Source organism: Dermacentor andersoni, chromosome 2 (assembly GCF_023375885.2).
Source record: "Dermacentor andersoni chromosome 2, qqDerAnde1_hic_scaffold, whole genome shotgun sequence".
Classification (NCBI taxonomy): domain Eukaryota; kingdom Metazoa; phylum Arthropoda; class Arachnida; order Ixodida; family Ixodidae; genus Dermacentor; species Dermacentor andersoni.
Window position 1 is genome coordinate 231,854,427 of NC_092815.1, and position 27,320 is coordinate 231,881,746.

General features: G+C 46.3%; 1 protein-coding gene across 2 annotated transcripts in view; it reads right to left on the bottom strand.

Annotated features, from left to right (window-relative positions):
* Positions 1–27,320, bottom strand: part of LOC126539811 (uncharacterized) — a 152,473-nt gene that overhangs the window by 92,325 nt on the left and 32,828 nt on the right. For both annotated transcript variants that reach the window (XM_050186638.3, XM_055075744.2), the window contains exon 3: positions 9,191–9,336. In XM_050186638.3, coding sequence (XP_050042595.2) covers positions 9,191–9,336 — 146 coding nt within the window. The remainder of the gene's footprint in view (positions 1–9,190; positions 9,337–27,320) is intronic.

A 27,320-nucleotide genomic window follows, 5' to 3' on the forward strand; every position in this document is an offset into this window, starting at 1 on the left:
GGCGAGAATAGCATTTCTTATTTTCGCTTCGCCCACCGTGACAGCATTGAAGCCATCCCGTGAACGTATTACTACTTTGATATCGTACACGGGCAGTTTACGGAGTCTTGCGCCTCACGGGCGCATCAAGGCACGCGGGAGTCGCATTTTCTCCGGCATGGATGTGGCTTGTTCTATCTGAGTTATACACTGTATATTTTATTAACTCTCTCAAGGTTACATCAGCAACAAAGGAGAGAGGAGGCAAGGGAGAAAGCTGCATTGTTGCAGCTTGAGAGCCACCCTGCGCCCTCTCCTGGGGTGTATAGCCCAGCAGCTGATCACAACAACAGTGGAAGAGCGCACTCACAAAGACAAAAGAAATACAGCCACAAAATATCTACATGTGACAGTTGCATGAAGTTGCGCCTCTACTGTCACTGGACGTTATTTGACACAAACTACTCCATAAATTCTATGCACAGGAAACTCATGTACAATCAACCGATATATAATGCAAGTTAACGTACACGAAGCTATATATATATATATATATATATATATATATATATATATATATATATATATATATATATATATATATATATATATATATATGTGTTCTAATCACAAAGAACTATGTATATTCAAACATGGGAATAAGTTCGACTAATTGATGCCGTGAAGTCTCTTCAAATGTGATGTTTCTTTTGCAGAATATATAGATAATGCGATGAATTATGTCAGTGACTGCTTACCCTATGTTGTGCGGCAGAAAGGTACACACCATGACATTTTGTTCCGTGTATTGTAGTATAGAATCGAACAAGTCAGGTTGAGACTTTATAAAAGGAGCTGTCTCTTAGTGGAAACAGCGTTTTTATACATAGAGATTAACTTTAATGGGAATAACTCTGATATTGTCATGATATTAAACCTTGCAAAGTAGGGACCCATATGAGTGCACCATGGTACATTGGCTAATAATCTAATTGCTCGATTTTGAGCAATTAGAATTTTCATTTTGTTCTGTTTCATTGGTTTCCCCCAGAGCATGAGACAATAAGTTATAGGTGGCAATATAAATGCATTGTAAATTAATATTTTCACTTTAGGGGGAAGTGTGTGCCTCTGGTGACATAGGATGCCATTAATCCTGCTTATTTTAACGCAGATATTCTCAATATGTTTATCCCAATTAGGAGGCTCGGTAAAAACAACACCAAGACATTTCACAACTGGTACGACATCAATTTTTTTGTTTGCTGACCGAAGGTCGAGATTTGCACGCGCCGTTATGTTTTTAGCTCGGAATAACATTTCTTTCGTCTTGGTAATGGTTACTTTTAGGAAATTCTTAAAGGACCATTGACGCAGGAATTCTAAGAACTGATTGCCGAGTGTTAATAGGTCAATTTCTGTATTACTTGAGGCAAGCATTGTGAGGTCGTCTGCATACGCCATTATGTGTACAGGAAGAGGAGCAGAAAATATATAATTAATGTAGATATTAAATAATAGTGGCCCCAGAATGCTGCCTTGGGGAACACCAGAGAGGACAGGTTGTGAGTTTGATATAGCGTGATTAAGGGAGACCATTTGTTTACGATATTTCAAATATTGCTACGCAACAGTATTTGCGATCACGAAGAGGCGAGCAGTGTGAAGACGACAACGACGATTAGAGGCTAGCGCGGGCTGTTGCCCCTTGGCCAAGTGCGGCGTATTTTCTTGTAAATATACTTGTATACAGCTTTTCTTGCAAACCACACCCGAGTCGCCTCAGTTCCGTCGACTTTGTTCGCTTGCCACCTACGGCACTGACCTACGTTGACCTAGTGTCTTCCCCACCAGTCCCCGACGGTCACTACATCGCGGCTCCTATGCAAGACGTCCTCCTTACACACGGGATCACAGTACCTCATACAGTTTTGCCTATTACGGCGAATTGCGTCTGCCTGCCAATGGTCAATTTTGGCTTAATGACACAAGTGCTGCCACGCGGGATGTCTCTGGCCCAGCTTTGCTCATTGGAGGATCACTCAGTAACATCTATTGCAGTAGACGACAATTCATCTGATCCTCCTCTACCATCGCAGTCGGCAACTTGTACCATCGCCGACTTACAAAATATGGTTGCGCCCTACTTGCTGTCCGAGCACGCTCGGGAGCTCTACCGCTTTCTGTTTTCCTACCACGATATTTTTTACTTTAACGATCTTCAATTGGCCCAAACCACAGCTGTTAAACATCGCATTAATACCGGCGATGCTCCTCCTATTCATCGCCGCCCGTATCGAGTGTCACCGGCTGAGCGTGAAGTTATTCACGCATAAGTTCACAAAATGCTTGCCAAGAACATTATTGAGCCGTCATGTAGTCCATGGGCGTCACCTGTTGTACTGGTCAAAAAGAAGGATGGCTCATGGCGCTTTTGCGTGGATTATCGGCACCTTAACAGGGGGACAAAAAGGACCTGTATCACCTACCTCGGATTGATGACGCCCTTGACTGCCTCCATGGTGCTCGCTACTTTTCTATTGACCTTCGCTCCGGCGACTGGCAGATTGCCGTGGACAATCTCGACCGCGAGAAGACTGCTTTTGTAACACCCGACGGTCTTTATCAATTCAAAGTGATGCCGTTCGGTCTGTGCAACGCCCCTGGCACTTTTGAACGCATGATGGACTCTCTTCTTCACGGTTTCAAATGGTCCACGTGCCTGTGCTACTTGGACGACGTTATAGTATTCTCCCCAACGTTCGCTACGTACCTCGAGCTCCTCTCAGCAGTCCTGGACGTTTTTCGTCGAGCCGGTCTGCAACTCAACGCATCGAAGTGCCATTTCGGCCGTCGCCAGATTACCGTCCTTCGACATCTCGTTGACGCGAACGGAGTGCAACCGGACCCAGGCAAGATCCATGCTGTTACGCACTTCCCTGTTCCGAAGGGTGTCAAAAATGTGTGCAGCTTCATTGGCTTTTGTTTGTACATGCACCGTTTCGTGAAAAATTTCGCCGCCATAGCACGACTACCAGCCGAACTTTTGAAAAAAGACGCCTCTTTCCATTGGGGCGATAACGAGGCCTCTGCATTGTCGCATCTAATCGACCTTCTCCCAACGCCTCCCGTTCTGGCCCATTTCGATCCTTCTGTGCCTACCGAAGTCCATACTGATGCCTGCGGCCACGGCATTGGCGCAGTACTGGCACAAGGCCAGTGCGGCCACGACCGTGTTATTGCTTACGCCAGCAGGCTCCTCTCACCCGCGGAGCGCAACTATTCCATCACTGAGCGTGAGTGTCTGGGCCTAGTTTGGGGGGTTGCGAAATTCCGCCCATACTTATATAGCCGACCCTTTCCCGTTGTCACCGACCATCAGGCGCTTTGGTGGTTATTCTCGCTGAAAGATCCTACAGCAAGATTTGGTAGCTGGGCCTTACGCCTCCAAGAATATTCGTATACTGTCAGATATAAATCTGGCCGACTACACAAGGACGCTGACTGCTTGTCTCGCTACCCGATAGACGAGCCTGACGCCGCCAACAGTAGTAGCGCCAACGGCATTTACTTTGTGTCTGCCTTCGCTAACATCGCCGACGAGCAGTACCGAGACCTATCGCTGCGAGCACTCATTGAGCGTCTGCGCTCTACACCTACAGACGCATCCGTTCGCCGATATGTCCTCCAGGGCGGAATTCTGTGCCAAAGGAACTTCCTCCCTGACGGCTCTGATCTTCTTCTTGTCGTGCCAAAACATCTACGACAGACTGTGCTATTCCTGATGCATGACGCACCCACTGCACGACATCATGGGGTAACCCGCACATACGACCGCGTCCGCCGCCGCTTCTATTAGCCTGGTCTCGCTCGCTCCGTCTGACGCTATGTTGCAGCCTGTGATCCCTGCCAGCGTCGGAAAACACCTCAGGTGCTACACGCAGGCCAATTTCAACCGGTCACCGCCCTGTGGAACCGTTCTTTCGTGTTGGATTAGACCTCCTCGGTCCCTTTCGCACGTCATCCTCTGGGAACCTATGGGTAGCCGTCGCAACTGATTACTCCACCCGATACGCTATCACGCGAGCTCTCCCTACCAGTTGTGCCACTGACGTCGCGGACTTTCTCTTGTGTGACATTATCTTGCACCATGGCGCTCCGCGACAGCTGCTTACTGACCGTGGTCGAAACTTGCTCTCGAAAGTTATCGCCGACATTGTGCGCTACTGCTCCATTCAACACAAGCTGACTACCTCATACCATCTTCAAACCAATGGCCTGACAAAGATGTTAAACTGTACTCTTACGGATATGGTGTCCAAGTATGTTTCCAAGGACTGCCACGACTGGGACATTGCCCTTCCTTACATCACATTTGCGTACAATTCTTCCCGGCACGACACCGCCGGATTTTCTCTATTTTACCTACTGTACGGTCGCGAACCTACCTTGCCCCTAGACACGGCACGTCCTTCTGCTGCGATCTGAACAAGCGAGTATGCGCGCGATGCCATCGCCCTCGCCGACCATGCACGCCAGCTTGCCCGTGCTCGACTGACGGCCTCACAAACAACTCAGCAGTGTCAGTACAACGCCCGCCATCGTGACATACAGTTTTCGCCTCGTGCTCTCGTGCTCCGGTGTTCGCCCTCTCGTCACGTCGGACTTTCAGAGAAGCTCCATTCGCGATACACAGGGCCCTACCGCATGCTGCGCCAGGTGACGCCTGTGACGTAAGAAATTGCTCCTGTTGGTTCAACCTCGTCCTCTCGTCTGGCATCTAGTGATGTCGTGCATGTCAGTAGGCTCAAGGCATACTACACTGCTTCCGAGTCCGGCCCTTTGTCGCTCCGGGATGGCGCTCTTGCCGTCGGGGGTAGTGCTACGGAACAGTATTTGCGATCACGAAGAGGCGAGCAGTGTGAAGACGACGACGACGGTTAGAGGCTTGCGCGGGCTGTTGCCTTTTAGCTAAGTGCGGCGTATTTTCTTGTAAATATACTTGTATACAGCTTTTAGGCTACGTAACAATATGATTAGCTACGTAACAATATGATTGAATTAAAGAGAAGAAGTTGGCTCTTGCTGGCGTTGTTTGTATTTATGTCTCACCAGCCACCCGGATTCCGCGGTGCGTTCTTCAGGAGAGATGCCGGTTCACTACTCACCGAGAACATCCATTGATCTTGTCGTTCGGTTGGCGGGGAAGCGGCGTGACGCGGTAGAAAAGTCGTAGAAAAAAGTACTTGCTCTGCTAGGATTATGATGTGAGTGGTCTATGCGGAAAGCTCATATCTTCCGGAAGACAATTCTAATGATGGTACGGTTGAGGAATTAAAAGGATGGAGTCCCATTAGTACATGTAAACGCATTGTCGCTGTTATAGTTACATTCGATGATGTTTGTAAGTTACACTAGATTTCAACCGCACATCTCTTTCAGAAAAATTATACAGACTCATGATTGCAACAGTAATTAAGACCTGACGTTTTCTTATCATGTCCATTCCTTTGATACAATACATTGTCATCATTGCCTAGATCCTTAGGCAAAGCTAATACGTATCCATGCATTAATAGCAGAGAAATTATTTGAGGACTGATGAGTACATGCTGAACACTAATGAAATAATACAAATATACAAATGACACACAAAACTAAGAGAACAAAGTAATAGCAATTAATACCAGTCACACAAGTACACAAGAGCGAATCACAATGAGAAGCATGAATAATATGTCAAAAGCAGCACTCATCCTATTAAAAAGCACATCTCTATGAAGCGACTATTTATAGGTTTCAATAATAAGCACTACAGTCACAATGAAATGAATGACAATAAGAAACAGTTTCCAAACATTAGTCATTTTACCTCAGGTAATTATTTGCAACAGGAAATAAAGGCTTTAACAAAATAGAAGTGTTATACGTTTCTAACACAGCAGAAAGGGTCTCATTCCAAATTGAAGCCGACGCTGGCCATAGTTATTACGAGATATGGCGGCAAAGAATTTTCCCTGTGACGCCGAGCGACTATTAGCTATGGGTGCATGAAATATGTGCGAAGGAAAAGGAGTCACCAGACAGTACTCTCAGCGCAAGTAGTGCGACAGAACAATCTCGAAACGGCTGTACCGAAAATATTTTCTTGCCGAGAAACGAAGGGCGAGAGAGCGTTTTGGGGGCTCTGAAATTCATTATTCTCAATGCTGGCTTCTGTAGTCGTGAGATAGGTTCCATGTAAGTTTTGTAAGCGAATCCCCAAGACTCTATGCAATAAGTTATTTGTTACTTAAAAAAGCTGAAGTAGAGTGTTTTCAGCGTGTGTACTTCGAAATACCACCGAGCTTTATCCAGATTAAAGAGAAAGTTTTCTGCCCATTTTCTCAGCATGCGGTTTCCAGATCAACGCTACATCTTCATGTTGCACCCAGGTATTGAATTGTACTGACTTGCTTCATGTCATTATCTTCTATTCATATTAAGGAAGGCACGTTCAGGCATCTTTTTTGGGGGTGCAAAAATAGCCTAATTAGTCTTGGCAATATTAGAAGAATGTTTATTTCTGTGAAAACTATTTACTGGCGAGCTGAAGTTCTGAGTTTCAAATATACGTAGCGGTTTCAATGGGCCAAGCGGTAACCACCAGTGATGTATCGTCAGCGTACACAAGGGCACGGGTATTAGGCAGTCAGGTAGGGTGTTTATGTATAGCGTGAAGAGTGTAAGGACCAAGCCATGCGGCATACCTACAGAACGTGAATTGGACGGGGGTTCGTCAGTGGTAACACACTGCCGCCTCCTACTCAGATAACTTCTGAAGTCAAGCCACACCTCCATAAACCAACGCCGTTCTACTTTTTGCATAAAATATTGTTATCCACGGTGTCGAATGCCTTTTATTATCGAGAAATGCACCGATAGAAGTATTGTGAGCATTATATTACCCCTTCATCTTCTTCATCTGTATATATTCATCATCATGGCCAGCGTCATCGTCTTCAGCGCACGACCGGCGCCATAAACCGTTGAGGCTTAACAGCTGTCTCGCAAGTGGTGGAGGCTGCTTTCGATCCCTTGGTCCTCTGCGCCAAGGAGTTTCCCTGGAGCTTCGTTCAGGCCGCCGCTTGCTCCACCTTTCCGCCAGTATGCCCCAAGAAGATCCTCCAGGAGCCTCCGGCGTCACTGTCTCTTCCCCACCGGCCGTTGCTTCATGGACCGTTAGCACGCGGCAGCGCGATTCCACCATGTTCGCTGGCCTTCGTAGTGATGACGTTGATGACTGGCTGGATAATTATGACCGCGTGAGTGAGTCTAACCGGTGGGATGACATGCACAAGCTTCGCAACGTCGCATTCTACCTTACTGACGTTGCCAGGACTTGGTTCCTCAACCACGAGAGCACCTTGCCTGACTGGGCGGCATTAAAACACCAGCTTCGGTAGATTTTTGGAGCTCCCGACGTCTGCTCTGAGGTCGCCAAGAAAAAGCTTGATGGACGCACGCAACTTCCCGGGGAAACATACACATCTTATATCGAGGACGTCCTCGTCCTTTGTCGCCGTGTTGACGCCACCATGACGGAATCTGATCGTGTTCGCCACATCCTAAAGGGCATTGCTCACGTCGCGTTCAACGCACTGGCGATCGAGAATCCTAATACCGTTAACGATGGGATCGCGACTTGCCAACACCTGGACGCACTGCAGGCGCCCAGCTGCTTATTGCTTGGTGCTTCATTAAATATGTCAGTCACAGAAATTACGGGCATGGTAGTTTATCTAAATTTCTGGAAGCCATCGTGGGATGATGACAGAATGCAATATTTAGTAAAGAATTGTGTAATTCTATGAGCCAGTACTTTTCGAACATACTGTTAATGCAGCTAAGTATTGAAATTGCCCTATAGTGTCTAAATTTATTAGGATTCGCACTTTCATAGATACAGACTGCCTTGGCAAGTTTTCATATCTCAGGATAGTTGCCGGACAGAAACACTTTATAAATTAATGAGGTTAGGGCACCAGCTACAACACCAACGCTATGTTTAAATATGGACGCCAGAATACCGCCGTGGCCCCTAGCCCAACTAGCATCCATTGAATTAAGTGTACTGATTACTCCATCACTACTTACTTCTATAAAACCAAAAGTTCATTGATTGTACTCTGGCAAAGAAGGTTCTTCTGCAAGGCCTATACAAAGAGTTAATCAGTATCGACTAAACAAAAATGGTCGTCAAAATGATCTACTATAATATGTTTATTAACGCAGGAAGCTAAATCAGGAAGTGCTCGATTTGAATGTGTAGGCCGAGTTATTAGGCTACCTATAACCCACAGTTCCTTAGATTGGTGCTATGCCAGTTTCTATGCTTACTGAAATAAAATATTTTTGGTTTACGCATAGAAGCAGCACCTTTGTTTCTATGGATTCTGCATTGAGTGCTGTAATATACATTTCCTTTGTGTTGCTTAATTTTAGTGTGCCAGTGATCGCGTATTTTGATGAAGTTTAGTACAGTTTCCTTCATCCAAAGACATAATGGGTATGTATCTTACGTCTTCTTCTGCCGAATGCTAGTCTTTAGCACACCTTTAATTCTATTGACAATTGACAAAGATACGGCAATGTTCATTTGCATCCATTTAGTCAATGATTTCGAATCTGATTTGGGACTACATTAGTGCAGATCTCTCGCAATATATTTTCTTCACAAATCCAGACGTGCTGTCAGATTTCATACGACTATCTTCTACCCTGTATACAAAAGCAATGGCGACGTGATCTGCCACACCTGTGTCATAAGCCCCGAATTTAGGCAGTGCACGTATGCCGTCAAGACTGACTGTAAAAGCGATGCTGGGGTGTCAATCTGCCGCCTGCAGTGCGCGGTGGCAATACAGAGGAAGTAAATAGAAGCTAGCTCCGCCGGTTTCTAAATGTCTTCTACCTGTGTGATCAGCTCCTAAAAAGTCATCGGTACTACGTGCGGCCCTGTTCGTACCCTTTCAAAATGAACTGATGACTGTGTTGGTCATGGTTGTACTAAAATAAGCAGTACAAAGGAGAGGAGAATGAAGGAAAAGCAGGGAGACCAAGGAGTCACGCCTCCGGAAGTACAGGAGAGGCCTTATACATATTTAATGTGGCAGTCATTCGTGCAGCAATTGACTAGTGCACGAAAGTGCGCCAAGACTGGTGTACTCACGCTTCCAACTTTGCAGTTCTTCACCACATACGGTGTGCCACAGGAAGTGGTACATGGATTCTCTGACCGTCGCTTCCGCATAGCTTCTACAACTTGTCAAGGAACTCGTACTGTTATAGCATGAAGACTTTTCTAGAAAGATCCTTCTGTTGGGAAGGGAAAAAAAGCACACAATAACATAAACTTAAGTGGGCGGCAGTGACATAAAGAGATCGCTTATTATTTTGGAAGGACTGCTATTTTCATGGTGCGATCGAAACTTATGAAATAAACTGTCTTTTATATCCACGGCAGTTTCTTGCGAAAACAGAAAAATTGCTAAACCGAGCATTGCGTGTGCTCAGGCAGACACAGCACAAGAGTGTCCCAAGTTTTCTTTATTTCATCTAAGTTTTTATATTACATAAACAAATTTGAACATCGTAACCGAGCATAAAATCTGAAATAAGACAAGACAGAAAGTACGACTGCCGGAATTGTGTGATGTTGCTTCTATAAAAATTAAAGTTTTTATGCCTTCATGTTTTTTACATCTTAGACAGCTTTGGCGATAGAAGTAAAATAAATGTAATCGGTCGCACACATTAGCCACAAATAAAGGCAGATAGCATTTAAGCAGAACATTAATAAATGGGTTGTTTCGGGAAATATTTTATTGAGTCTCTTACAGCGACTTTCTCTCAGCGTTCTTTTATGTTCCTACTTTGGTACGTGCTTAACGGGTGGCATAAATCATAATTCACAAACAGGAATCTGCTCTTACTTAAGGTGCGAATATTTACGGCCGAATTACAGCAAGGTTTTTGTAATAACATAAATATAACAATGTTTATTACATAGCTTAACGTCATAGTTACAAATCTATCCCTCATACTAATACTTGTACGCAACGGTTGTACGCAACGGTTAATATTACACTTAAAAACAGTGTACATAAAATAATGTTTTGCTTGAGCATAATAAAAGATTAACTAATGTGTTACTGGATATACGTGCACATACTATGTCTACAATGTTACAAAATACCAAAAATGTCCATAACATCTAGCCGTGTTTTGAAAATGCCTCGCCGTCTGTATAGATGCTTAGAAGTTCCTTAAGAAAAAGTTTAACAAATGGGGCATTGCCTATCTCCAATGTCCTCAAGAATGATTTTATTTGTTTAAAGGATCCTAAGACCTCATAATACTTCAGATTATTAACATTAGTTGGGACGTCGAAAGCACGAGTACTCTTGCCATAATTGGGGTACACACCATGGATAACGTATTTTTCTGTACGGCGTAAGCAGTGAGATTTCACGTTCAAGTTCATGAAATCAGTAGAAAGATAATTCTTACACACAACGTCAAAGAGAACTTGCACTCTAAAAACAAAAAGTTCCAGGAACTCTTTTTGAGAAAGGGTCTGCTTGTCCCACATTTCACTCCCTTTTGCAGAGTAGGTAAATCCCCTTAGAGAGAGAGTAGAATAGCTCCCCCTGACAGCGTTTTGCTACTCCACCGCAAGGGTGTGCTAGTACTCTTCTGCTCAGTGATAATACTCTCCCCAAAAGCGTAGTAGCACTCCTCCAGACAAAGTGCTTCTAGTCCTCCAAACCGAGTGTTTCTACTCCCCCAAACAGAGTGCTTGTACTCCTAACAGAGAGATGGTACTCCTTCAGAACAGAGTTCTAGTACTCTTCCCAATAGTGTCAAAGCACTCACGATGTAGAGCCATAGTCACGTAAGAAGGGATTCGCAGTACTTCCATGTGGAGAATATTTGATTCCTTCATAAGCAGTTTCTGCACTTATGCTTGGTGAATTGTATGTAATCTGTAGTCGCCGAGTTACTCAAGCGAAAACAAAATTTGTCTCAGAAGGTCAAAATTTTTATTGATCAGTCACAAGACAAACTGAAGAGTAACTTGAGAAACATACTGACAGGCGCATAAAATCGGAGTACAATGATGCATATGAACTTCACAATGCATCTTGTAATGAAACATAGGTGTATTCTCTAAAGTTTCATTAGTATTAGAGTCCAGCAACATCCTTTATTTTAAAATTGGCTCCATCTTTGCAAAAGTAAAGTATACCATGGAATATTAAATATAAAACAAACGTGCGCAAACTCACAAAGTGTTGACACTACGATCGAAGAGAAATATGAAGCACATTATGAGACATCACACGCATTTCTAGTGGAAAACGCATGCACTTATTTGGCAGAGGTTACCAGATGAGCTGCTGAGCATGGGGCTGGTAAACGTAGATAAATTATGCAAGAAACTTTTTTGTGCCTTATTCTAAGACAGCAGCTAATTTGATAACGTCCTGCACAATGTATGGGCGTCACTGACAGAGAGCACGGTGCATTTAGAAATGTGTCGTAAATTCTCCTGTGAGGGCGCAGGTCTAGCTTTGGTCATAAATATTTCAGATATGGTTATTCATGTATGCGCTGCACCTGAACGTTTCTAAGCGTGTCTTGTCGTGGTTCTGCAGCAATAGCCAACCCGGTCTCAAAGCAGTACAGACGCGTATCTTATTTCCTATTAGGTTGGCGCCCTCATGAAAATAGTTTCCTAGTGCTGTTAGGATTGATCGCTTTCTAACACATAAATAAAGTTAAATGTACAATACTACCTCGTGTGTAGCAAATGAGTATAAAACTGCAAGGACCGTTAGCATTAGAACCTTGTGCGTCAATTTTCTTGTCATATATGGTAGCTTTTCATACTCATTACGGTAACAATGCTATACTTATGAGGAGCAGCTTGCATAGCTACATGATCAATTATTGTTACTAGTTGAAAATGCACTCTAACTAAAGCACAGCATTGCTTCAGATGTACACCAAAAATCAGATGTTATGAATATGATGCACCAAAGGCGGCATAAGCATAAGTACAGACAGGGCAGTGTATGAAAAAGATATACAAAGAAGGAAATTATAAATTGGGAAGGGCACCATCCTGTTTTACGTATCCTTTCCATGCACGTGGATTTTGCATGCGGCTGTGCATATACTTGCACAATCAACCAACTACCTGAAACCAAAGTCATCTTTGTTATGAACTGATTCAGGTACGCTAAAGTACGAAAAATTATCGCGCTACACAGAATCATATCTTCGTCTCAAAACAAGTATATATGTGTCTGGGAAGACTAAAACAGTGCCTCACTGTGCACTCTCAAAATTTACTGTGTGCAAAAATGCTTTTTTTATTTTGCCTTATAAGAATTATGTCTGCAGAAGCCGTCAAACTAAGGGGCGTTTCCTTAACACTCTGTGCTCACATCTGCCAAGTGGTGAACAAGTGTTCCACGCAGATGCTCTCAGCTCTTTGCAGTGAATACATCCCTGCCTCCACTAGCACACTTGGTTGGAAAGTCGATTCAGTCACCCTAATCGAAAGCTCAAATATCTGACAGAAGCACTCATGTGACTATTTCACACAGGGAGAAACCGCAATTTTACATGTGCCAAATTAATTTTTCAATTGCAAGTGCCTCTGTGGCTTTTACTTAAGACGCAAGGTGCGCACAGCGATGCACGCAGTTAAAGGCCCTGTGCTCCCACTTCGGGAGCAGGGAGCGGTCCTAACGAACTGGTTTCGTAAGCATGGAAGTAAATGTTGGCTTCCTATTCATGGGGTACTCTGCCCTCAACGCTTCCCCTTTCTGAAACCTAAGCGGAAGCCATACTTCTAAAATTAGGTGTAAAAAATAGATAAAGAGGGAAGACGTGAACATCTCTGTGCTTCATGTCAGTGTTTAAAATACGGAATGACACTGGTTTGTATTTGCACTCTTGCATTTACGTGCTCTTAAATTATGTCAGCAGCTAGCCAAGTATGAGCTTTTGCTTTTTATAGTGAACACAGGCACCGTGCTCATTGCAAGTATGTATTATGTAACTAAGGGAGGGTATGAGCCATTGCGTTGCTGAATGAACGTGTTCCACGTCAGCTCTCTGAATTTTCACTAATTGCGCCGATTATTCAACTCGGATCTTCATGAAAGCGCATCGACTGGATGTATGAACCTACGTGGACCACCGGGATACCCAATTCCGAGGTAGGCGTCCATTTCTTCGGTAATTAGAGCCGATTTTGTGACCCACGAAGAGCGCCCACCGGCCTCGGCTTCGGCCGAGGGAAGCGGTAGGCCTACTCTCAGGCCGCATCGAGCCGCAGCCAATTGCCGACCAATCGCTAATTTGGCAAGCGGACAGGGACCCAATATGTCGACCGCTATGAGAATTGAGGTCGATGGCGAAGAAATTTCTAGAGGGCGCTTTTGTCTTGGTGTTTTAGGGTATATACGTTTGTTTCTGAAAATAAAAATCAGTTGGAAGACAGCGCTTGTCTACGTCGTCCTTTTTGTCGTCCTCCGTCTATGTTTGCGCTGTAAGTCACGATTTATAACATGGAATTCCAACTAGCCCGTAGTCAGACCTTGCTTCAGAAGAAATTTCGCCGGATCAGCTCACGAGAGCCGAGGGGTGGAAAACCGCCGGCGAGAAGTTGAAGCAAAGGAGCCACGCAAGCCAAGATGGCGCCGAATCCACAGTTGACGTCAGCAACAGACGTGGCGATGACATCTATGGCACCACCGACAAGAGCCTTCGTCACAGGATGACGCGGGTAAACAAGGGCAAGCTGCTCAAGGGCGCGAGAATGCCAGACCTCCCGCGCGAAGACGTGAAGATTGTAATGCGGCCACGCGGCGGGCTTCAAGTGAGCGATGTGGCCCGGGTCGAAATCAGCCGAGCCATTACTGGGGCAGCCCAAGTCGATGCAATTGCAGCAAGAGAAGATATTATTTGTCCAAACCATCAACAGAACATAATCGTCGTGAGTACCTCGAAGAGGGAGCACGCCGACAAGTACGCCATGGTGAAACGCATCGACATTCGAGGAACGGCCCAAGAGGTGAGCACTTACGAATCGGCGCCTCACGGAACAGTTAAAGGAGTGATACGGGGCATCCCGCTAGAGGACACCGCCCAAGAAATTCAAGACCTAGTGGTGCACAAGCACAACCCGACGGCGTTGCAGGCGAAACGGATTGGCAAGACCAGATCCATGGTGATCGCCTTCGAGGGACCCAAGGTGCCCAATTACGTGCGTTACGGGAACCTGCTCGTTGAATGTTCACTGCACCGCAAGCAGATCGACGTCTGCTACCAGTGCGGCCGCGTCGGACACCGAATGGACGTGTGCCCCAATCGCCAAAATCGCATCTGCCGGGGGTGCGGCATCGCCAACCCGGACAAAGAGCATGCGTGCGTGCCCAAGTGCGGCCTGTGCGGCGGCAAGCATCTCACCGCCGACCGGGCCTGTAAGGCAAAATTTAAGACGCCGTACGTGGTGCGGCGCCGGCGCTGGGAGCGGCGCCGGGCCATCGACGACAGCAGCCAAGAAAGAGCTCCTGCAGGCCGACCCCAACGCAGCACCTCTTCGCGGAGCCGTTCGAGAACGCCGGCCCGCAAGAGCAGCCACCAAAGCCGCCAACGATCGAGATCCCGTTCCCGGGATGGCCCGAACAGGGCCGACCAGGCGCCATCGGCCGGCTCCAAGGACGGCCGCCGCTGGGAGACGATGGGGAAAGGAGGCAGTCGTAGCTCGAGCGCAAGACGCCGGGGGTCCCGTTCGAGGTCCCGGACCAGATCAAGAACCCGGGTCGAGTCCAACCAACGAGGGATACTCGCCGAGAAAAAGGTGGGCTGAACCAACAGGTCTTCCGTCGCTCTAGGGAACGACAGAGAGTTCCCACCCCTCAACCCTACCCCACCTCCCCCCTCTAACCAAAACGCCGCAACACGCCAAGAGTGCGGCGAATGTACAGAACTTAAAAGACTAATCGAAAGGCAAAACATCCAGATTCAGGAACAGAATGTGCAGATCAGAGCACTCATGAGTAAAATAGATGCGCTAGTTAGCGGCAACTCAGCAACTAAAATAACCAAAACGAGCACGGTGCCCGAGGACGCCAACGAGAAACGCAAGGTGCCGCGGAGGGACTCCCTCTCACCCCGTGAAGAGCGGAGAGTAGATGCGCAGCCCATGCAACAAGCATTGAATGTTCAAGAAGAGATGGACGCTGAAACCACCGCTGACTGCAAGACGGCAGCAGCGGCACCGCAGACGTCACATCAACAACAGCAACCGCCGCAAGAGGGCAAACTGGCAGCGATACTCGCAGCCATCAATCAAATTAACGAGAATCTCGGCAATATGAATGCCAGGTTAGAGGCCTTCGAGGGTCAAATAAAGATCCTGTCAGTCAAGCACGAACGACTGGCGGCGAAGACAGCGACAATAACCGTGAAGAACAAGTTCGCAGCGCTAAGGAATGAACGCGCCAATAAAGTCAAAGAATCGATCGCGTACAGGCGCGGTCGCATCAAAACGTTGAAGGAAAATGGCGCAGACGCCGAACAGTAGAAAGCAAATCCGCGGGGGGGGGGGGAAACAACGATCATTTACCAATGGAATTGCAGGGGCATCCGCACCAAGGAAGCCGAGTTACAACTTCACATAGATGGGCTCGACCAGAAACCGGATCTGATCGCGTTACAAGAGACACACGGCAGACCCAGACTCCCGGGTTACGTGACCTACACGGATCCGACGGAAGGCGGGACGGCGTTACTGGTGCGCACCAACATAGCAGCCACCCAGCACCTCACGGCGCAAAAGGGCTGCGAACACACGCTGGTCGAGGTTCACACAAGGACTGTTGGCAGTGCCGGAAACCTGTTTGTAATGAGCGCATACTGCAGACCGTCACAAAGGCAGTACGACTTCGAAACAACAGTAAGCCAGGCGAAGAGGTTGGCGGGGAACAGGCCGCTCCTGGTCCTAGGCGACTTCAACGCCCCCCACACTACATGGGGTTACAAATACCAATCTAAACGAGGCAATGCTCTAGCACAGGCAATAGAGGACCAAGGAATGGCGCTCCTTAATGAACCGGGCGTCGTCACCCGAAAGGGAAACAGCGTCAACAGGGACACCACCCCGGACCTGTCGTGGATGGCGGGCTCCCTAGAAGTGGCCTGGCGGAACGAAGACGTAGACCTGGGCTCCGACCACAGCATCATAAGTGTAACGATCAAGGGACCAAGGTACCGGGCAGCCCTCGGCAAAGCCCGGATCACCGACTGGGACCGAATGCGCAAGCACACGGACGAAGAAAACGAGACCTACGGAGAAAACGAGAATGAGGACAGACATCAAACGTACGCAGAATGGGCGCGAGAACAAAAGATCGTGCTCGACAGATTTACTCAAGAAGTTGTAACAACGATGCAGACGCCCTTCGTCGACGCCAAACTAGCACACATGTGGGAGGCGCGGCACTCGCTCACGCGAAGATGGAAGCGTCAACGACGAAACAAGAAGCTCGTCAAACGCATCGCGCTCCTCAACAAACAGATCGCTGAATACGCAACCAAGCTGTGCCGAGAGAACTGGATGAGTACGTGCGACGGGCTGCAGGGAAAGCTCTCGGCGCGCAAGACCTGGTGCCTGCTCAGACACCTGATCGACCCGTTGAGCAGCAAGACCGCAACCAACCGCAACCTCACCAAAGTTCTGAACGCTTACGATGGCAACGGCCAAAGGCTCATTGAAGACCTCAAGGCGATCTATCTCAAGACGGAGAGAGGGCGGTTTCCGATACCGGACGAGTACGGGGGACCGGAAAATCCGGCATTGGATGAACCGTTCACCATCACGGAATTATTAACAGCCATAGACGAGAGTAATAAGAGGAGCGCACCCGGAACGGACGCCATTACATACAAGCTGCTCAATAACATGAGTGATGCGGCGGCACACGGGCTCCTGGGTCACATCAACAGAACCTGGGAGAGCTCGAGGCTGCCCGTAGAATGGAAAGAGGCCGAGGTAAGGTTCATACCTAAACCCGGCAAACCTCTGACGATCGAGAACATGCGCCCTATCTCGCTCACGTCTTGTGTGGGCAAGGTCATGGAACGCATGGTTCTCAGAAGACTTCAAGCACACCTGGACGAGACAAATCAGATGCCAGCGACCATGTATGGATTCCGCCAGCACCTGAGCACCCAAGACGTCCTGATCCAATTACACGAATTAGTGATTAAAAGAGCAACGAGGCACGCGCCCCGGGGTATACTGGCTTTGGACCTGAAAAGGGCCTTCGACAACGTGTCCCACGCCAGCATGCTCGAGAACCTGCGCAAGACGGGTTGTGGCCACAAGACCTACGGCTATATTAAAGATTTCCTGACCATTAGAACAGCAACTATCCGGATAGGAAATGAACAGTCAGAGCCTGTGGAGCTCGGAGACAGGCGCACCCCACAGGGGTCTGTCCTGTCGCCTCTGCTTTTCAACCTAGCACTCCTGCCCCTGCCCGAACTACTCAATCAGATCGAGGGCGTGGACCACGCGTTCTATGCCAACGATATAACGGTGTGGACGAACCGCGCGGGGTCCGACGCCTGGGCGGAGGAAGCCCTGCAGAGAGCGGCAACGACGTCCACGAGTATGCCACGACCTGCGGCCTGAGCTGCGCTCCACAGAAATCGGAGCTGCTCATGGTACAGCCCGGAAGACCGAAGAAAGAGCCGCCGCCAAACATAATCATCACCATCGACGGCACAGTGATCAAACCAACGCAGCAGATCCGGATACTGGGCCTTCTGTTGCGCAGCGACGGCAAGGCGCACGCAGCCGTCAACAAAATCAAGACCACATCGGAGCAAGTCCTGAGCATGATCCGGAGAGTCACCAACCGGAACAGAGGAATCAAAGAAGAAGACGCACTGCGCCTGGCGCAGGCATTCGTCGTGTCACGCGTAACGTACTCCGCCCCGTACCTCCAGCTTGCGAAGGTGAACCGCGAGACGCTGAACACGACGATAAGGAAAGCAGTGAAACTCGCGATGGGCATCCCAGTCTACTCGTTAACGCAGAAGCTGCTGGAAATGGGTGCCCACAACACGGTGGAAGAGCTGGTGGAAGCACACCTATCCCACTAGAGAGTAAGGCTGAGCCGGACAGAGCACGGTCGGGCCGTCCTACGCAAGATAGGATGGCAAATTGAACAGCAACCGACAACGGAGCCACTCCCCACAACGTGGAGAGACATTATTAAGACCAAGCCTCTCCCCCGGAACATGCAGCCGGGGAGGAACGACGAGAGACGCTCTGCGCGGGCCAAGGCAATGGCTCGACAGCTGGAAAAGGACCCAGAGGTTCTCTACGCGGACGCCTCGCTTCCCAAGCACGGAACCAGAGCAACGGCGGTCGTCACCACCATCGATAAACTGGTCACAGGCGCGTCGATACGGACGACGAATATAGCCGAAGCAGAAGAAGTGGCCGTGGCCCTCGCACTCGCACAACCGGGAGTGAGGACCGTGGTCACAGACTCCCAGACCGCCTACGCAAGCTACCGCAAGGGGAACATCTCTCCCGCGGCACTAGCGATCCTCACCAAATGCAAATCACCGGGACGGGCCGTTGAGCTCGTGTGGGTCCCGGCTCACTCGCAAGTGGAAGGCAACGCACTCGCCGACCACTATGCCCGAGAACTGTCAATCCGGGCCGAGGACGAGCCAGAGCTACCGCACCCCGTGACAAGCTACAAAGAAATCACGCAAATGTACAGAAGCGGCAGATGTAGGCTTCCCCGTCCGCATCCGCAACTCAGCCGACAGCAGCAAACGATCCTGCGACGCACGCAAGCGGGGTCGCTAGCGCATCCCGTGCTCTTGCACAAGATGTTCCCAACAGAGCATGACACTTTATGCCCTTTTTGCAGACGGTCAAAAGGCACTCTAGCACACATCATTGCAGAGTGCACTAAGCTCAAGAACCCCCCACCATCCCTACCCCCCACCCTCCCCAGCCCCAACCCCCCCGAGCGATGGGAGACCTTGTTGTCCAGCCCCGACCTACCGACCCAGCTCGCGCTGGCGGCTAGGGGCCAGGAACTGCTGGACGCATATTGGACCTGCGAATAAGGTTCCACCCCATCTGGTGCCAGCGCGCACCAACCGCCACTAAGCGCTCAGTTCAAAAGTTGATTCTCTCTCTTATGTAACTAAGCAAATCTGCAATTCTATTGTACCACAATTTTTTTCTCACATGGATATATCTGTTGAGAGGCAAAACGGAAAGCGGTCACTTCTAACAAAATTAAACAGCTTTTATTAAAGAAAAACATTTCTAACGTTCCCATGACACTTGTTCCTGTTGTGTTTCTCTCCAGGGAGCACATTTAATATTTACTGTCCCATCAGAGACACTAAAACATACCATGTTAAGATGACTCCCTAGAGCACGTGAGAATTTTCATCTTCATGTCACAAACTGTATTTTGAAAGTTTTGGTAACATTTAGTCAAATGGTACACCCAATATACCCAAATTATAGTTTTCTCTTCCAAATTGCATGGCAATGTATTTTGATTCCTTCAAGTGCGTTCCTCTGCAACACGTGGAGTCGTGCTGCGATGGCTTTGACATCCTTGTGTCCTCACCGCTGCCTTATGGAATTATATAAAGAGGGTGCCTGAAAAATATCGTGTACAGAAGCCAACACGAGGACATGGCGTAAAAAAAACATCAAGACAGTGAAGAAATGAGGTCACTGCACTAAAAGGAAGTCCTAGCTTTTAGTCTTCCTACTGAAATACATGCGAAACATCTAAATGACTGCAATAGTCAATTGCTAAGCTAACTTCAATTTTATATTTAAAGAAAAAATAAGTTACCAACTGTTCATCCTCGTTCGGTACCAATGAAGTACTCCTACTAATAAATAGAATATTAGTCATTGTGCGATGTCATAAGTCTATAATTAGTTTGGAGCATCACAAACACCACTTGTGACACATCCTACGCACGTGGCCAGTGGGCCCCCTGCGCTATGTCTGGTTGTTCCACTGCTCAAGATATAATTTGAGGATCATATCTGCAAACATGATGCTCGGTAGAGATGAAAATATGGTCCTCCAGTTCAATGGGCATTACTGGGTATGCCTATAAGAATGGGCAACAAGGCTTGTTACGACAAGCTTACCGACATTTGAAGACTAACAAGAAACAGTTCATTGCGGCCTGCATCTAAGCTTACTAAAAGGCATGCACTTTTTTATTTACGAGGTGCGCAATGAAGTTCATTTTTGACATACTCGACTATTGCTGCAGCTTGAAATCTAGCATTTTACGTTCTTGAAGGCATGTAAAAGTTGCAGTTAGGCAGTTATTAGTTTATTAGACCAACTATTTGTTTTGTCTATGACAGACGACTGATTAACACAGGATTAAGGCTACGTGTTATTTTCATACTTTATATCTCCACTAAAAATATTGAAGCGATAAATACATGTTGATCTGCCATGAATAGCAAAATGCACAGATTACGCTTGTAAACCTCAGAGGAAGGGTGATTTAACTATTCCTTTGACATAACTCTGAAGGGCCAACTTATGTTAGCAAATGCAGAGACATGTCCAAAACAGTAAGCGTATGCAAAACGCCATTGCAATTTTAAGTCCACATTGTAGCCGTTATATTAAATTCCGGTGCACAACTCGCCGCTTTAGAAGTCACCGAGTACGTACGCCTAAGCACCCTTTCACATTCGCACTGCGATTGAAAACTTCAACAGGAGGCATAAAGTCAGACATATAATCAAACCATTTCAATACATGAGCCAAAACAGCTCATTCTTATTCAGCCTAATTGGTTATGTTACGGCGTAAGCAAGAATGGCGCCACTAAGAAGGTGAAAACGTGTGGAGGTGGAATCGCTCTCGACAGCCATCTTGTTTATGCATCGTTGTCTCTCGTGTACTGTACATACATCTTTATATGTGACTTCTGCAGTGTAACAATATGAATTCCGCATGAGTTTTAAGTAAGTTGGAAATTACGCGCCCAAATGACCCCTTAAAGCATGCAGCTGAATGCCTGGGGTTAGGTTTATAACTGGCACTAACGCAGCACGTAACTTCAGTGGTCGCAGATTTGCCACGGGCGAAAGACACCGTCAAGCGTGCGGTTTATTATAACGAAATAATGCCGCCAGCAAAATGACGCCTTCTGTTATGTGACTCCTTATTTCAACAGCGTTCCTTACACAGTAGACTACGAAAATGTATAAATTTAAACACACAAAACGCCCACTAAGCACGCTCCGCATAGGCTCGGAATCATGGGCTGGTGAACAAACCATTTTAAGCGTCCTCTCACCTCACGTCTTATTGAACATACTGTGGTTCTGGCAGCGTTTGCGATTTTCAAAGCTCTTACGGATAGCGAGATGTTTTAAAATCACATGCAGTTATCGCGTCGTTGGCTTTTCGATTGACAACGAGAAACAGAGCTCGCTTGCCTAGTCCGCTGCCAATCGCATCGGCTAATTGTCGCGACGACTTCGTGGCGATAGCATGCCATATACGCAGAATGTGCGCGTAAGTTAGAACTCACCGTGTAGGATTTGTTGCTATATCAAACGAATCATGATCGACTGCGCTATTTTTGCGGCGACGCGAGATGGCTGACACACGGTCTCCCTCGGATGGCCTTCGTTCCTGCAGCCTGGGCGGATTACCTTTCTCCGGTGCTGTGCTGTTCCACCATATTGTGCGCGCCCACGGTGGGACAACTCCGAGTGAAAAGTAGAGCGCTGACTCGGCTTGCCTTTGCACTGTGGCCGCCTCTTCTCTTGGAAGCAAAACGATGTGCTCTTTGCTCAGCGTGCGTGAGTGATACACCGCCATGTTCGCGGCCAGACTCCTACAGTTGAAGCAGGAGCTTACGCGACGTTTTGTTCTCTATTGCCGCAAGAGTTGAACGGGCATTCTACTCTCTCTTAGAAGGGCAGGGTGAAAAGAACATTTCACTCTCTCCGTGCTGATGGAGTGAACAATGCATTTCACTCCACTAGAGATTTTGCGAGAGTAAAACAATGCTTTGAAGAGTAAATCGACCCCTTTGCTCCTGCGATAGGCCCCATAGTTTTTAGAGTGTCGCTCGACAAATGACATGTCAGATCCGTACATGCTCGACAAGACATCCTCTCCATGAGCAGGTGTGCCATAAGAGAGGCAATAGGTAATATTTTAGGATGCTGTTCATTACGTTAAATGTACTAAAAAACATAGCCCTAACTTGTTATTCCCTACGTTAGTAGTTTTTCGCCAAGTGATTTGTAAACCATTTTGCAAACAGTTGCGTCGCACAGAAATTTAAGGACGTACAAATGAGCACACACTGCTCGTAAACGCCTTCCGAGCTCTTCAATGTGGACATTACATGACAGCGTGTCGTTAAACTGTAATCCTAGGTATCTTGTGTTTCTTACCAAGGTTATCGGACGACATGAGCATGCATCACAGCCACTGGTGAGGAGATGAGTAGGCGAAATATCCGCAACTACTTTATATAGGCCTTGAAAACATATGTTAGTCTTTCTCCAATCAAATTGCTTAGTTGAATTAAGCGTTAGAGGCATCGAGGCACTCCTAAAGGTCATAGATGAAATCAAAGCAAACGGTCCGGATGGTATATCTCCACGTATACTAAAGCGGTGTGCTACACCTATCTCGATGTACCTTTATTTAATCTATGTGAAATCGCTATCTACAGGACTCTTACCTAATGATTGCAAAACCGCTCAAGTTGTACCTATTCATAAAGGGGGTTCAAAAAGAGATGTCGCGAATTACAGGCCTATCTCACTAACATCTATCTCGTGCAAAATCATTGAGCATATTATACCGAGATAATGCGTCATATAACAAATAATAATATACTAATCAAAGAACAACACGGGTTTCGGAAAGGTCTATCTTGCACAACACAATTAATAGCATTTTATCATGAATTGGCATTCGATGTTGACGAGGGAGGACAAACAGATTGTGTCTTTTTAGACTTTCGCAAGGCATTCGATACAGCGTCACATCCACTTCTTCTTATTAAACTTAATATGTTAAATATTCACTCAGACGTACTCGTTTGGATTAAAAATTATGTCTCAGCGCCGACAATGTGTTGTTTTGAACGGCAAAAGCTCGGCATACACTGATGTGACGTCAGGAGTACCACAGGGCTCAGTCTTACGGCCACTTTTGTTTTTACTTTATATAAATTATATTTCTGTTGGTATTTCTTCATGTATACGGTTGTTTGCCGACGATTGTGTTGTTTATAGCAAAATTAAGAGTGAACAAGATGCTGCCATGTTACAATCTGACCTAGAATGTATTAATACTTGGTGTTCCACGTGGAAGATGAATTTGAATTTAAATGAGTGTGTTCATGTTTTTTTTACAAGAAAGAAGAAACGGATTGTAAGACTTTACCAGATAAATAATACCCTGGTAAAAAACGAACCTATATACAAGTATCTAGGTGTGACGCTATTATCCGACTGCTCATTGTCTGCTCATGTGGATGACGTCATTGTAAAAGCTGGTAGGGCACTTAATTTTATTCAGAGGAACTTGAAATTTTCACAGCCGAATCTCAAGAAAACTGCTTACTTAACATGTGTTAGACCAATTTTGGAATACGCCTGTGCCGCCTGGGACCACGCGCAAAAAAGCTTGATTGATAAGCTGGAAAGAATTCAAAACCGAGCTGCTAGGTTCGTCCTGGGGCGGTATGGGCGGGGAGAAAGTTGTACTGAAATGAAACTTGAATTGAATTGGGAACTGCTTTCTTCTCGGCGGAAAAAGTTGAGACTGAAGTTTTTATACCTCATATTTAATAATAAGACTGGAATTAGCAGCAAAAGCTACTTGAAAGAACCACATTATATTTCTAGGCGTAATGACCATTCACTTAAAATCCGCGAATACCGTGCCAGGACGTACTTGTTTGCGGATTCCTTTTTTGTCAAAACTATTGTGGAGTGGAATCAGCTGTGTGAAGAGCAAGTTTGCTGTACGTATGAAGATTTGTTTTTTCCCCTCCTGTAACCCCCCTGCTATAACGCCTTCGGGCAATGCGGGGTAATTCTTGATTAAAGAATAAAGAATAAAGACACCATACTGCAGTACTCGAGCGGCTTCGTTCAAGGATTTATCTCATGTAAGCTAAGTCGGGTCATCAGCACATTAATATTCTTTTTTATTTTAGTGGTAGGCGCGCAAGATTGTTGATAATAATATTAAACACAAATTGTCCCCAACCAGGCTGATATACGTATATATCGTATATCGTATCGTTCATGTATATCGATATGGAACCCGTTACCTTCTGATTTACAGCCATGTACAATGTACACATTTTATCGATGTCTTAAAATTCACCTATTATATAACTTATCGATTTCACATTTTAGGGTTCCTACTTTTGCTTTTTTTTTCAAGCAGCCTAAAATTATGGTTATTGGTTGCCATAATTTTCATCTATATCTTATATATTTTTTGAGCCGCAACACAGTCTGCTGACTAATGTGCTTATGCCCTGACTGCGTTTTGTTAGGACGTGCTCCTGACAGCTTTCACTTTGATTCTTCCGACTACGCGCTCATCCTTTATAAATGAATTTATAATTTATGGAATAATAAGCTGAGGATGGTGGCGACGATGATGATGACGAGGGTGATAGTGTATTTTTTGTCTCGCTTATGTAGCACTTTCTTTAATATTCGCGACAACTTCTGGAAATTCGCAAACATTTCACTGTTTTCACGGAGGAATGAAACAAAACTGGACGGTGCTTAAGCTTCGCCTTTAAGAGTAGAACTCGAGAGCATTCAACGATCCCTTACTGCTTCTCACGCTCGCCGGAAACCGCAGCCTGTGTAACCGTTACCGTGAAACACTGGCGGCGAACGCTGTGCACGAAGCCGAACTTTCTGGTAGACACGCGGCCGCTTGCGTGGGCCAATCCTGGACGTAGTGAAGAACCACGTCAAATAAATTATGTAATTTTAAGGTTTCTGTTATTGTTTTGCTCGTTTAATATTTAAGACCAAAAATATTTTAGAGACAACGCATACGCTGTCAGTGTACTCTTTTCATGGGACTGGTTTGCGGGCTCTCATTCTCAAAATTCTGAAGAAAGACTGTCAAAAATCTAAGCCAAGGTGTTAGCAACTTTATTGATAGAATGGTGCGGCAATATAAAGCGCTTATATCGAATGTCATATAGCAAGGAGTGGCATATACATATACGGAAGTATATACGGAAATTTTCTCTAACGCACAACGCGATGATTGTCAATGCCGACACCAGATGGGGCGTTAAAACAATGATTTCCAACATGGCTCACATGTTCCTAGGATTATCTCCGGCCATTCGTTCTCGCTCATATGCAAAATCATTTTGCATTGTTTGAAAAAAAAAAAACAGCAAATACTGGCAGTGTCTACGCTGTGGATTTCTTCAATCCGCGGCTCCTGCTTTACTTGGCAGCGGAGGCAGCAAACAGTGCGCACTCTGAACCGTACTGCTTATTTCCACAGGCCTTCTGGGAGCTATCGCTGGGCACCACCTCGGGATTTTCGTCACGGGCATCTTTGGCGCCTGCGTCCTGAGCGCAGCAGCACTGACAGTGCAGAAGCGGATCAACGTACAACCACGTGACCCTGTCATCGCCGCTTGGATCCTGAATCAACGTACAACCCGTGACCTTGTCGTCACCACCTAGATCCCGTTAAAAGGACCGCCAGACGACTACCGCAGTCACTTGGCAGCGGAGGCCGCAAACAGTGCGCACTCTGAACCGTACTGCTTATTTCCACAGGTTTGAAATTTTACGATTCTTTTCAAAGTGCATTATTACGTACCTTGCTGCCTCTGCTGCCTCATTGTGTTGACTGTTTTTTTGTCCTGATTTTGACATTTGCATTATGACCACTGAAATTGCTGACATGAAGCGCGAATTTCGCAAAGAATTAAGAGAGCTAAAGAACAGCATGGACTTTATAAACAAAGAATTCGAGGCTCTAAAGAAAGAATGCAGTAAAGTAAAAAACGAGAATGTGGCACTGAAAGAAACACAACAGGTGCTAGCGCAAGAAATTGAGGCGCTGAAAAAGAAAGTGCAGGAAAGCGCCGTGAAAATCATTGCACAAGATCAGTATTCTAGAAATAAAAATATTGAAGTGAAAGGAATTCCGCAGGAGAGGTCCGAGAGCCTCGTAAGCATACTTGGAAAAGTTGACAACGTTCTCGGGGAGACCATAAAACAAGAGGACATTGAAGTCTGCCACCGAATTCCGGCGCGCAATTCCGACTCTGATCCCAACATAGTGGTGGTTTTCCAGAGCAGGGCTAAACGCGATGTAGTCCTTAATAAGGCCAGGAAGCACAGGCTCACGACGAATGATATCGGGTTTCCTGATAACCAGTCTGTTTACATAAATGAGCACCTCTGCCCTCAGCTCAAGAAGCTGCTAGGCATGACCATTGCTAAGAAAAAAGAAGTAAACTGGCGTTTCGCATGGGCTAGGAACGGAAAGATTTTCGCACGTCAGACAGACACATCTCCTGTTCTGCGTATTTCGTCTGAATCAGACTTGGACAAAATGCAACGTGCCACCATTGTTAGCTAAACGCGATTTTGTTATTTGTTCGCACTAATCTTATCTGTTTATAATGGATACACCTGCTGACATTGTAGTGCCGCACGACTGCAACTACTTGAAATTTTTGCACTTGAATGCGCAATCTGCAAAGAACAAGTGTGATGAGTTTTCCATGTTTTTAAGCAAATTTTCCTTTCAATTTAATGTGATAATGGTTACTGAGACTTGGTACCAGCAACAGAGTGACGTTCTTCACCTACCTGGATATCAATCTTTTTTCTTAAACAGGCCTTCCCGTCGCGGAGGCGGCGTGCTGCAGTTAGTATCGAATGAGTTTTCTTGCACCTTGATCCCTGAGTTTTCTACTATAACGCCTGATTATGAAGTTTTAAGCTTACAGTACAAAAAATACGTTTTTGTGGTTGTATATCGCCCACCTGATGGAAAGATCGATAACTTTATTACCTTCTTTGAAAGGATTCTCAGCTTCGTGTGTCTAAACGACATGAACCTTTTCGTGGGCGGGGATTTCAATGTTAATCTTTTGCAAAGTACTTCGCAATCCCAAGAATTACAACTACTCCTCCACTCTTT